Source organism: Orcinus orca, chromosome 12 (assembly GCF_937001465.1).
Source record: "Orcinus orca chromosome 12, mOrcOrc1.1, whole genome shotgun sequence".
Classification (NCBI taxonomy): domain Eukaryota; kingdom Metazoa; phylum Chordata; class Mammalia; order Artiodactyla; family Delphinidae; genus Orcinus; species Orcinus orca.
The window spans coordinates 47,742,419-47,756,112 of record NC_064570.1 but is presented as its reverse complement, the minus strand read 5'-3'; the positions used below and the strand labels follow the sequence as shown (position 1 = coordinate 47,756,112).

The window sequence follows — 13,694 nt, the reverse complement described above, 5'->3', positions numbered from 1 at the left end:
TCTGAGCCTTATTAGTTATTTCCAGTCTATAGGCTGCAAACCCAGTAATTACCCACCACTAAGAAATTATGCTTACGCTTTGAGGGAAATTGGATTGGAGAAAAAGATGTTTAAGTAGAACATAGAAAATCGGAATATGGGAGATTATGTTCTTTAGAAAATGTGAAGTGCCAGACTTACTTTTCAAACAGCCGACTCAGAGTCTTAAACTAATCATAATTCTACCACAAAGCTGTATTTTAATAATGAAGAAGAAAAATTGATTCAGCTGTATAATATGTTGTTGTCAAAAAGCAACCAACTTGGAGTTTAAAACCTCTTTCAACAGTGTGTTTCTTATTGTGGGGTCAGTGGACAACTTGTGTCAGAGTCACCTGGGGAGCTTGTGAAAATCACCGTTCCCAGATCCCTGTTCCTCAGGTGATCTTGATGTGCACTAAGGTTGTGAGGGGCTGCCCTGAGGCGTGCAGTCAAGCTTGGTATGCCACAGACGTGCCTAGTGGGTCCTGGGAAAAACAGAGCAGATGAAGACGGTGATCCAGATGACTGCTTTATGTGGCCTCTCCCTTCCTCCCCAGCCCCACTGTCATCGGAGGGTACCCTCTAGAAATTGTTCCATCGTTCCCTGCTACCTACTGCCCAGGCAGACCATGGGTTCCAGGCTGGCTCCATCCAGGGTTACTAAACCTCTCAGCATCATTCTCTTCATCTGTAAAACGGGGAAAACATTAGTACCCATCTCATAAAACTGTTATGAGAATCACGATCTAAAGTCCTTAGAAAAATGCCTGGCATTTCATAAACATTAAATAAATAATAGTTGCTATTATATGAACACTTTTTTAAAAAGCTGATTCTTTTTAAAACATTTCTTCCACTAATGAGTGAATGATCCAATTTTAATTAGTTCTTTGCCTAAAAAAGCTATTGAATTGGCCACTCCTTCCTTTTTTGTACCCACCATACTTTGAATATACAACAGCAACATCTAGAACACTTCATGTGCATTTATTTATTTACACGGTCATCTCCCCACAACCCAAGGGTAGGAACCAGGTGTTATTCACATAGCACCGTACACAGAACATAGCACAGTAGCTACCAAATGGCAGGGAAAATCAAGTGTTTGATTCTATTAATTACTCTAACGCTAAAATGAAAGTGTTCTGTGGTGCAAAATATTTCTCAGCCTTAACTCTGGGGTGCTTAAATAGGGTATATCTATGACTTAGCATCAAAAGACAATGTTTGAAAATATTCTTTGGCAATAATAGTCACTGATTTACACTGTAAATAAAACTGGATTATATAAATGAGTTCTTAGGATGTTATAGCAGAATGTGTTCACTGTTTTCACTGCATATTATGCATCATATATTTCCTCTGACAGTCAAAATTTAATTGGAATTGGAATAATCAAAATTCAGTACACATTTATAGAATATCAAATCATAGCTACTTATTTTAATCTCTCTCACTTGATCTACCTATGCTCACCATGTCTGGAATATTAGCAGGCACTATATTCTAAATTGATTATTTAAATATCTAAAACTTACATCTCTGTATTCTCCAAACTGGAAGCTCTGTGATGTGAAGGACGGATCTGGCTGGCATATTTTCATTATGCAGAGGACTAATACCAGTAAAGTGCATATAATTTCAAGGGTAAAATTTTTAAATCATGTTTGATAAGTGAATTTGAGCTGATATTCAAGGAACAAATATGTATTGAGCAGTGCCCAGGTTCAAGATCCTTAAACCTTATAATATGTAGTTCAAAGATGACTTTTGTACGGATTCTGATCTCAAAGAGCTTTCAGCCTGGAAAGAAAAGTAAGTATATAAAAATTCTTACTTTTGGGCTTCCCTGGTGGCGCAGTGGTTAAGAATCCGCCTGCCAATGCAGGGGACACGGGTTCGAGCTCTGGTCCGGGAAGATCCCACATGCCATGGAGCAGCTGAGCCCGTGCACCACAACTACTGAGCCTGCACTCTAGAGCCCATGAGCCACAACTACTGAGCCTGCATGCCACAACTACTGAAGCCTGCGCGCCTAGAGCCCGTGCTCTGCAACAAAAGAAGCCACTGCATGAGAAGCCCACGCTCCGCAATGAAGAGTAGCCCCCGCTCGCTGCAACTAGAGAAAGCCCGTGCAGCAGTGAAGACCCAATGCAGCCAAAAATAAAATAAATAAATTTATTAAAAAAAATCCTTACTTTCTTCTTGTCCCTTCATGGAAATATTGAGAAAGTGCTGGGGAAACTTGGGGGAGATGATTATGGGAGTTGGTTATGTATATAAAATCAAGGCGAACTGGGCTGAGGAGGCGACTGACCAGTAACCACTTAAAAGTCCTAAGCCTGTTGCTCAGTAATAGTGATGTTCACTTTTCCCGAGAGCAGAGTTGACATTGTGGTGTCTGTCCTAGGTACTGTCCTTTTTCTTCATTGGTCTGATGTCCATGATGATTCCCCTGTGCAGCCTCTTTGGGGCCCTCATTGCTGTCTGTCTCATCATGGGTCTCTTCGATGGATGCTTCATTTCCATTATGGCCCCCATTGCCTTTGAGTTAGTTGGTGACCAGGATGTCTCACAAGCAATTGGATTTCTACTCGGATTCATGTCTATACCCATGACTGTGGGCCCACCCATTGCAGGTAAATTATATTAATTCATAGCATTTTCTACTGTAGGTCCTAAGTCTCACTTATGTGTTAAATATATTATGATTTATTGGTTTCTGGTGTCTTGCTTTGTATGTGCCTTATCTATAACATTTTTAATAAGACCAGCTGTAGATGGCATGTTGGAAAAATTTGCCGATGAGTCCTCTTATTCTCATTGATATCTAAAACTCTCAGTGAAATGTGTAGCAGTTAGGTTCTGGACTTTGAGCTTTCAGAGTTCCTATATTTCACTTAGTATGTGTTTTGGAGGAATAGCAGTGTGATTTCTTTTTAGGAAGAGGTGAAGATTCTGAAAGATTTCTAAATATGTATGCTTTGTGTAAGAGATCATAGCCCCCTGAGAAGTAGTTAATGAAAAATAACACTTAGTAGAAACAACCCAAATGTCCGTCAGCAGATGAATGGATAAACAAAATGTGGTATATCCATACAGCGGAGTATTATTCAGCCATAAAAAGGAATGAAGTGCTGTACTGATACATGCTACCAGGCAGATGAACCTCAAACATGTGCTAAGTGAAAGAAGCCAAATACAAAAGGTCCCATATTATATGATTCTGTTTCTGTGAAATATCCAGAATAGGTAAATCCATAGAGACAGAGAACAGATTGGTGGTTGCCAGGGGCTGGAGGGATGGGGGATTAGGGAGTAACTGCTTAATGGGTGTGGAGTTTTCTTTTGGTGTGATGAAAATATTTTGGAACTAGAGAGAGGTGGTGGTTGTACAACATTGTTAGTATACTAAATGCCATTAAAATGGTTAATTTTATGTTATGTGAATTTCACCTTTAGAAATCTTCTGAATGATAGTATAAAGATGTTTCACGTTCAGTATTAGTTGGGTGCCACTGTAAATTATGATAAGATTTGCTAAAATTATTATAAAATTTAAATGTATGTACTGTCATCTGTGTCTGGTATCTGAGTGGCTCAGTGAAAGTTCAGTTCAATTCATTCTCACATTCAGAACCACACATATCAGCAAATTTGCCAGTTGGGAATCTAGTCATGTATCAAGCAAGCAGAACCACTACTGAGCAGACCAAATAAAAGATAAGTTCTCAAGATCACAGTCTCCTTTTAGGGAAAACCCTCCAGTCCTTCCCCTCTCCCCCAGGTAATACACTATTTTTACATCTTACAAGCTTAGTTTGTTAGGGTTTCCAAGTCCACAGCAAATTACAAGCAGCACTTTTGTAGAAACGGTGTTTGCTACTAGAAGTGACTATAACAGATCAAGAATGAAGGAGTTAACAGGAAACTTTCAAAGCAGGCAGAACAGCAGGAGGTTCTGAGGGATCATAGTATTACAAACAAACATATTAATTTATGTTCATAAGGATGAAAGGTTCAGTTATATGTGGAATGTTCTGATTCAGGGGATAGGAAAAGCATATATTTAGATATGTTGTATATTTTAGGTTTCTATTTGAAATGACTGTACACCTTTTTCTTTTGTTTTTTTTTTTTTTGATGTTGGTACTTACCTGAACAAATCCTCAGCTGTTTACTTAGCAGAGTCAGATATTCAGTACAATGTGTTCCTAGAACATTTCAGATAACTTAGGTTATATAGTAAAAGTTTAAAACACTAAGATAACTTTTAAAATCTGGATTTGGTTAGAGAAATTAGAAATAAGGAGTATTCTGACAGTTTTTAGAAGCAGAGCCCTAGGATCTATTAGAGCACCACACATATATTCTTATATTTTCCTCCCATGTGCTGACAAACCTTAGTTTCTTTCCAAAATGTATTTAACAACCTAGTTTTTTCATCCTGACTCTTAGATTTATAATTTTTCATGATTTTGGATTATACTTTTAAGTAGTTTCATGTTATTTCATAAACAGGCCCAAGAAAGGTTTAAAACGTAGACATTTTGAGGTCTGTGTGTATGAGAGAAGTTTCAGCTTGACGGTCTGTCCACCTTCAGCTAAAACAGGACCTTTACACCATGTGTCAGAATATCCCAAATGGCCTCTGAAGGGTTTTGAGAAAGCCAAGGCTTGGTTGAAAATATTTTTTCCGTGTAATATCTTGGTAGGAAAACTCAAAGGCCTGTCACAGACTTGCAACAAGATTAAAGAAATGAGATCTTTTCCTTCCTCATATCAGAAAAGGTTTATATTTCAGACCCATTTCCTTAAAAATGTCTGATATCTGAGATGTTTGAACTATCCTGCTGAGATGAAGATACTAGGTTGGCAGTAGGCCACCAGAGTGACTAATCTGAGACCCCAAGAGCCATACTTGTTCTCTCTTGGTGACAGTTTTTTCCCTTCCCAGGGTTACTCCGTGACAAGCTGGGCTCCTATGATGTGGCATTCTACCTCGCTGGAATCCCTCCCCTTATTGGAGGTGCTGTCCTTTGTTTTATCCCATGGATCCATAGTAAGAAGCAAAGAGAGATCAATAAAACCACTGGAGGAGAAAAGATGGAGAAAATGTTGGAGAACCAGAACTCTCTGTTGTCAAGCTCATCTGGAATCTTTAAGAAGGAATCTGACTCTGTTATTTAATGTCTTATATACCTCCACCAGACTGGACTTGCTTTTAGAAGTTTAAGCAAGTTTTCCTTTTATATGAATTGCAAATTTCTTATTTTTTTAATCACATCCTAGGAATAGCACAATAATTGGGAAATAGAACCTTATTACTACAAGAATCATTTTCTGCCACTGAAAGCTGTCCAATATTTCCATGAGTCTGAGGCCGGAGACTCAGACTCAATTTCATGTACAAGAAAACCTGTCTGAAAGTCAAATATTATGAGAATATGAAGCTATCTCAGTAAAAAGTAACTTCAGAAACTGTGAGCGCTATTTAGCTTATACAAATATTTAAAAATACCTCAAGCTGTATTGAAAGGGTTGCAGTTTGGTTAGGACTGGAAATATTGTTTGTTGTCTCACTTGGCGTTTTTAGTTTTGGTATCTTTAATTTCTTCTGCTATTTGGAAACAAAATTTAAGCCTGGATTCTAGATAATATCAGATCTACTTAAATCTCAAGTCTATGTTAAAATTGCTCCCCTGCTCTTAAATAAGCTTTGAAAGTAAGTTATTCTGACTTGCTCCAGTGTCAAGGGACCTTTTTGGAGCAGGTACTGACAAGGTGTTCAGAATCGAGGTGTGAGATGAACAGGATCATGTTCATAAGGGCAGAACAGTTCAGAAATCAGACATTTCTTCCATTTACATTTTTCCCCTTTGGATTTGCAGTGTGTTTTACTCAAGTAGCCAGAAACACCCCAGATTTCTGAATTTGTTTAAATTGTAACAATAAAGTAAAATAGAAGAACTGAAAGATATTCTGGCATTTTAACTTAGAATTTTTCTGACTTCTGATTTGTTGCTCAGTAAGACTTTGTTTAAATATCAGGTCCTAGTGCATGTTATCAAGTTGCAGTTTTAGGCACAAATGGGAAAAAAACATTTGTGAAGAAAATATCTATTTCTGATAGAAAGAATTGCTCAAATCGGTAAAACTTTCTGACAGAAATTTGCGTTCATATGTACTTATCCTATTGTGTTCCCCTTTACCATTGTCTGTATTTTTAAAAATATTTTTATACACAGACAAATATAAGAAGGCTATTTGAGTTTTAAAGACTTAAAATTAAAACCGAAGTCATGACATGACCCATATTCATCTAAAAAACATCAGAACACGTCCCTCATTCCTGAAATTATATTTTAGTACATTTTTCTTTCTTATTTAGGTCTTTAAGTTAATAATGTGCAAAGCATATTTAAATCCTAAATACATATGTATTTTAGATCTTCCTCAAATGTAGCTTGTTCACCTGGGAAAATGCTGTTTTTATAAACCACCTCCAGGATTCACCTGTTTCTAAAGTCTCTGTGCTGAGAGAAATGAAACCTATTATCTCCCTACTTCTCTTTTCAGCTTCGATCGTTTGTGAAAGGCAAAGTCCTTCCAGTCCTGTCTCTAGCTGAGGATGGAGATGCCTGGAAAGCATATGGATTTGCAGTTGTTGATGGGAAAGGAGGGCAGGCAGGGGGAGGAGCAAAGTGAGGCTGTTAATTAAACTTCTAGAAAACCCAATAACTTTTCCTTTTAGTATCAACCTTGAAGGTTCAAAGTGTAAATACTGCAACCTTGAAGGTTCAAAGTGTAAATACTAAATATGGAATTTATTTCTAACAGAACTTTAAATAATTTTGATCTTGGAGACACTCTGCAACTTACTACTTCCAATTCTTCCACATTTCATATTCAGGGGACTTAGATAATTTGTTTTTTGGAAGGTTCTGTTGCATTAAAAAAAAATATATATATATTTTGACCATGCTGCCCTTTGATGTTCTTATTTTATTTAAGCTTTTACAAAATGACTTAGAAATGATAATGTAATACATTATTAGTTTCTTCATTTATTCATGCCCAGTTATATAAAACATTATTTCCTCATTATTATCAGTGCTTTTGAAATTAGCAAAACCATACAACTAAGTACAATCATCGAACCTGCCATTATTTTTATTTTTCCTACAGTTTCAGCACAAACTCCTGACTACCTCCCAATTTTACAGAAAGACTAGATCTAAAATAGAAAATTTATTTTGTAAAGACCTCCAAAATGTTTTTCCTTTCAAAATGTTGCTGATTTTAGGGGAAGAAAAGTAATAATCTGAAACTCAAAGACTTGATCTTGCTTATTTTCCATGATAAAAGAGCAACATGACAAGTATTTATAATAAAACTTAGATCTCAGAATATTGTGTTTGTGTATAATATTATACATATGTTAGTTTTCAGTCTAATGGAATGAATCAAACAGGATCTACAACACTGAAAAGGCTCCACTAACATAGACTCTTATGGGGAGTTCTGTGCTGTAATAATATAAAGTTAAAAAGTATGAAAGGTAAGATGCTAAATTCCATAAAATGCATATTTAGTAATATGTTTGGTACAAATAGTTATAAACATCTAAAATATATACTAAGAAAATAAAAAATATTAATATTCACAAAGATTTGTTTTAGACCAAGAAATATTACTTTAATCTTTCAAAGTAAATCCTTTCTAATTTCTGAACAGAGTGTTACTGTTGCAGTAAAGTGACCTGATGGGCCTACATTTTTTTTTGTTCAATCCAAGACACTTGTTTAAAAGAATAGATACAAACTGTCACTTTGCTGTACAGCAGAAATTCACACAACGTTATAATTCAAATACAATAAAAGTTTTTTGTAAAAAAAATAAAAATAAAAATAAAATAAAATACCTTTGTTTAGCTCACAGGAAACATCCTGACCAGGCCCACCTGTGAATGACTGCAGGGAGGAAGAAATTAACACATCCCCTCCTGAGGCTGAACAGAACCAGGAAATGTTTGACTTTACTCCCTCCCCTTTTAGTATAAAAGAAGCCTGAATTCTAACTCAGGCGCAGTGGTTTTCGGGACACAAGTCCACCGTCTTCTTGTTCGGCTGGCTTTCTGAATAAAGTTGCTATTCCTTGCCCACTCCCCACCCCCAAAAAGGAATAGATACAGAACTCTACTTTCTCATCTCATCCTCCTAATTCTGATAGGACTAAGCGAACTCAAATTTAAAAGGTTCTGGCATTTGAGGCCAACAATAGCATAAGAAGAGGAGCAACTTTACAGAAAGGCTGGATTGGGTATTGTAACAGATGCCCAAGGATCTTACAGAAACATTCTGGTTAAATTTTATTGCAGTAGACATTGCTGGGATGCATCCATTTAAGTAATAATAAACCACCCAGATTATTGATACTGTATTCAAAATTTATAAATCTCTTTGATCATGGTTGTAATGCTTCGTCTATAGCCCTACTACAAGATGTGTAATTTACACTGAAAACTGCATAGTGCTTGCATTAAGCTTCAAATTCTATTCATAAATAGAAACAGGACTTCATTTGCATTTCATGATCATGCATTATCTGTTTATACATGTTTGCAGACCCATGGGCTCTGCCCAAGTATGGAAAAAAAAATACTTTAATTCTATTAGCTTCAACTTCCCACTTTTAAAGTCAATGTACACTTGGTTGTAAAGTAAACATGTTTACTTCTGGTAATTATACCCCTTTTAACTGCACTTAAGAACATTCTAATTTGTGCTATTATTATTTGTAAGCTGTCCCATGTCCAGATAACTCTTGATGTTAAATAAGACTGAATAGAAAATGTGGTATGAGATTTGAGGTAGGCAACCTATAGCATGGGTGCCTCTGAGGACTTCCTGGTGATGGTAAACTTTCAGACCCTTTAGTATGCCTCTTTTTATATTATCTTTATCATTTTTCCCTTTACTTCCCCACATCCTTCAAAAACCTGCTGAAAAGTCCATTAATATCCTTGCTTAGTGCTACTGGTTGCTTAGCTGCACTGCTTACCAGTCCCTGTGATTTCAGAGGATGGAACTCCATCCAATTTTGTGTAACCTGGAGAATGGCTTGCTCTTAGCTTTCAACTTAGAGTTCTAATGATAACACCGAAAAAAATTTTAATTACATGATTAAAACTGGGAGGGGTAATAAGTTTCATATAATTGTCATCTTTTGTGCTAACATATAAAACTTTAAATGTTTAAGGTAAATACTTTGAGAGAAAAGACTCTCAAGTTCTTAATATAAATATTTTCAGAGAGCTCACTTTTTAACTTTGATTTTCATATTCCATTAACGTTTTGCTAAATCATAGTCCTGAAAGCACATCATGGAGGATGCCTTAGAATGTAGGGGGCCTCTGGGATGCAGTTCCTAATGAACCTGCCTTAGGCTGGGTTACACTTTATGGTGAATGGTATTAAGAGTAACTTCCCAGAGTCTAGAGATACAAGTGAAAAGTATAAGCTAATTAAGTCTGTAGTTTTTAAATATGTGAATAATTTATATAAGTATTTAAAACTCTGTGGGAAATTTCTAACTGAAAACTTCATTGTAGCTGGCAAAGAAGGAGCAAAGAATAATGTGGACAACAGGCACACACAGCTCCCAGGTTCACTGTAATGGGATAGCTGCAGCCATATTTTATCACTTTATTTGTTGGCAGAGACTAATGCTTTGTTTTATAAATATACTACAAGTGATAGGCTACAATTTTCAAGAATAAAGGGCCAAATGCCCATAGCTAAATATGAAACCTGCACATAACTTAGAATCATAATTCCTGATAAATACGGATTTTATCAGATAACTCCTTATGACCCATGAAACAATTCACTGTCACATCTTTGAACCACCCAAACCTTGATATTTGGGACATAGTAGTCTATTTAGCTTGTCCTTTTAAAAATTAGTTTTGGGGGACTTCCCTGGCGGTCCGGTGGTTAAGACTCTGCACACCAATGCAGGGGGCGTGGGTTCGATCCCTGGTCAGGAAACTAAGATTGCGCATGCCACCTGGCACAGCCAAAAAAAAAAAATTATTAATTTTTTTTAAAGTAAACATTAATCATCTTGGCCTCTATACATTCAAGGAAATTCTCCATGGTACTATTTTTTTTGACAGATATAAAATAGGCTACCTCATTTATGAAACAAGATTTCAATCTTTTATTAGTATGTTGGAAAGACAGTGGGAATGAAATAAAACCTTTCTAAGTGCTTTACCATGACACTCACTTGATCATGGCGGTCCACCTACCTCAGCTTTCAGTGTCTGACTAAAAATCCAGCTTAATTCTTGCTTAGTCAGTGAGTTAATGGTGATTCTGGGATTAAAAGGCAAGGGAATACAAGTTGTTAAGGGGGTCGAAATATCGATAAAATTTAAGTGTTTTTTTCTGATAAATGGATTTAAAAGGAACAAAAATGGAATATTAACTATTGTGGCCTGTGGATAATCTGAAAAAGGAAAAAAGTGAAGAAATTTATAATCTATATACAATAATGAACACTTACTAATATGCTTCACCAGTGGCTTTTCAAATTACACTGGCAGCTTGACGATGAGGTCGTTTTCATCTGTGTTTTCTTTGGCAGGAAGATGGATGATCACTGACATAAGATTGTATGCTTGTGCCTTAACCTTACAGCTTACATGTTAAACAACTCCTGTAAGAGGCACCCCTTTCCTAGTGGAACAGGGACCGTGGCAATGAATTTTTGTCTTGCTGGAGTTTTTGAAAATGCTACCGTTGAGTGTGGCAATAGTGTAGGAGTTAACCCACAAGTTCCCAATCTAAAGATGTTTCTAGCCTTTCTATATGTGTGCTGTAAGAAGAGTATTTTGGAGTTGAATGTCACTAAGCATGTATGTGATATCACTATCAATATAAAACAACATTTAGAAATCAAATTAGATCTGTGACACTATTTTGGAGCCTCTGATACATGACTTTTATTCTTCATCAGATAATACTTTTCAGTATCTGTCAGTTATTAGAAGAGTCCATTTGTTAAATATGTGTGTAAACACATAAACCTTTTCTACTGTTATCTTCACCAAATGTAATCTTCTATAGTATGTTCTAAAATGCTAGACAGTAATGGGTCAACATATCTTTCGTAATTTAGCCTATATTGGAATATTATTTCAGGGACCCAGGGTTTGTTATCAAGAGTGCTGTATTTTGACCTGAGGCTATGAACTGACTGTATTTGGTGCCTTTTTTTCCTACCAGAGAAAGATCAGATCAAGATTGGTGCTAAATTTCATGTTCCTTGCAAAATTATTTTTTCTTTTTAAATATATATGTCAATAAGAAATGTGTAGATCTAGCAGTACTATGCATGTTGCATTTTGTTTATATGTCTGAGGAGAAAAACCTCCTATAAAATAATTACTGAGTTCAAAATCTCTTAGAGGTATGCAATTTTTGTTAACACAGAAGGCGTTCACTATGAAAGTCAGAAAATGATCACCAAATGAAAACTTAATGATGAACACAGCCCCCCAACGTAATGCCTTTAAAGAAAAATCCCTGGTCAATGTTTCTAGCATAGTTAGCTATTCAAGGTATTCTGTGACTCGGAGGGTATGTGAAAAAATGTTATGTATATTTTATTATACATATAGCTATATATACAAAATAGCTTTCTATTGAGCTTGTTTAAGTAGATATTTTAAGCTATTTTTCAGGCTAAGATTAGAGTTTTGGGAGTCATCAATCTTAAAACTTGGACAATGAGTTACTTTTTTAAAAAAATGACACTGAAAGTATCACTGTTCATCTTTCAGATTTAACATAAAGAAATTAGAAAGGACTGTGTCTGGATCAGTGTCAGCAAATCTCAGACCTATGATTATCAAGGGCTCTCAGCATCATGGTCGTGGCTGACTGTGTGACACGCACCTAAAACTCTACCCCAAATTCCACGTGGGTCTCTGAATCCTAATGTACCTGTAAGTAGTATTCACAGGAAGTGGGGACCACAGGTTTTTATTTAACCTTGCTGTCTTTGTAGACTTTGCCTTAACTCTATTTTATGAAGATTTTAAAAATATAAATTAGGAAAATAACACTATCATTTTCCTAATTAGGAAAACCAGACATTTAGAATCTACTGGAATGTACTGGATTCTGTGTTAACTAATGATAATTCCATTCTACTGTTAACATTAGTTGTATGTGGAAGGGAGAACGGGGGCTTGTTAATCTGAAGTTACAGGGGGAAGATAAATTGGGAGATTGGGATTGACATATCACACTATATATAAAATAGATAACTAATAAGGACCTACTGTACAGCACAGGGAACTCAATACTCTGTAATGACCTATATGGGAAAAGAGTCTAAAAAAAAAGAGTGGATATATGTGTATGTGTAACTGATTCACTTTGCTGTGCACCTGAAACTAACACAACATCGTAAATCAACTATACTCCAATAAAAATTTTTAAAAAATTACACTAGAGGTGAAATATCCCTTTAGTAATAACTTCTCATGTAATTGTTAAAATATTGTGGTTTGAGAAATGTAAGATTATAAAGGCATTGCCCAATGCTTGATAAATTTGCATTTTGTCATTTTGTTCTCCTACCAGTTTACTTTAGCCTGAAAGTTATAGCTATGACAAACTGAACCCTGCAGTATTACTGAGAGAGAGCTTGGATATTTTAACTATCTCCTAGTATAACATGATATTTTTTATGTCAACTTGTTTTATTTTAATGTTTACCTGAAAAGTAATTTTTAAATTATTTTGCATATTTTCAAAGTTAGAAAAACATGTTTTATTTTAGACATCAAAAGCAAGTTGTTCCAAGTGCACGCTGCACGCTGCAGTGTGAGTCTGCTTCTCTACCTACCTACACAGGATGCCATTTTTGGCACAGTAGTTGTTTAAATATAGATCACTATGTGAAATGATTATGCTGGGTTTGATCAGTGTGCAGTATTTTAGTACTTGCCTTATGTTTCTTTTTAAAGAGTATGATTTATAACTGATTTTTTTATAATGTGCAATTTAATATAGATAACCGAAACTTTTTTAATGAAAAGTGCTTTGTAATCATTTGGAGGATAAGATCATTTTACTGTGGAACAATGTGATGTTCTCAGTAAATACAATAAAAAACTTTTAGCAAATTTCTATAAGGCTTTGTGATTATATTTATGAAATTCCCTGGGGAGAAGGGGGAAGGAAAAATTACTAAAGAAAAGGAAACAGTCTATGTGGAATAAAAGAGAAATAAGCTGTGTGCTTTTAAAGCTTCCTATATGTATTTCAAGTGTGTTTGGGTATTGTTATTTCTCTAGGGCAAAGAACACAGATAGAAATAAACCAAAAGCACCGGATAGTCCAAAAACTATATTTGATACTTTTTTTTTTGCAGTTTACTTACATTATTGCTTCTTTTACTTACACTGATTAAACTGATTAATTCAGCTGGTACTAAGTGATCTCCTAGTCACTGAAAATTTCATGGGATGATCAAGAGCCAGGCTGGAACTTTTTTAAAAATCCCCTGCTATTGTGGATTACTCACTTGGAGAAAAACTGGCTGCAGTCAGAAGATGTTTATTATTTGATGAGACCTAACTACAAAGCAAATCA

General features: G+C 35.6%; 1 protein-coding gene across 1 annotated transcript in view; it reads left to right on the top strand.

The window, feature by feature from the left end:
• Positions 1 to 13,234, top strand: part of SLC16A10 (solute carrier family 16 member 10) — a 142,669-nt gene extending 129,435 nt beyond the window's left edge. Inside the window, exons 5-6 of the mRNA XM_004264718.4 lie at positions 2,432 to 2,660; positions 4,979 to 13,234. Of these exons, the coding sequence (XP_004264766.2) occupies positions 2,432 to 2,660; positions 4,979 to 5,211 (462 nt within the window). The 3' untranslated portion in view covers positions 5,212 to 13,234. The remainder of the gene's footprint in view (positions 1 to 2,431; positions 2,661 to 4,978) is intronic.
• The last annotated feature ends 460 nt before the right edge of the window (positions 13,235 to 13,694 follow it).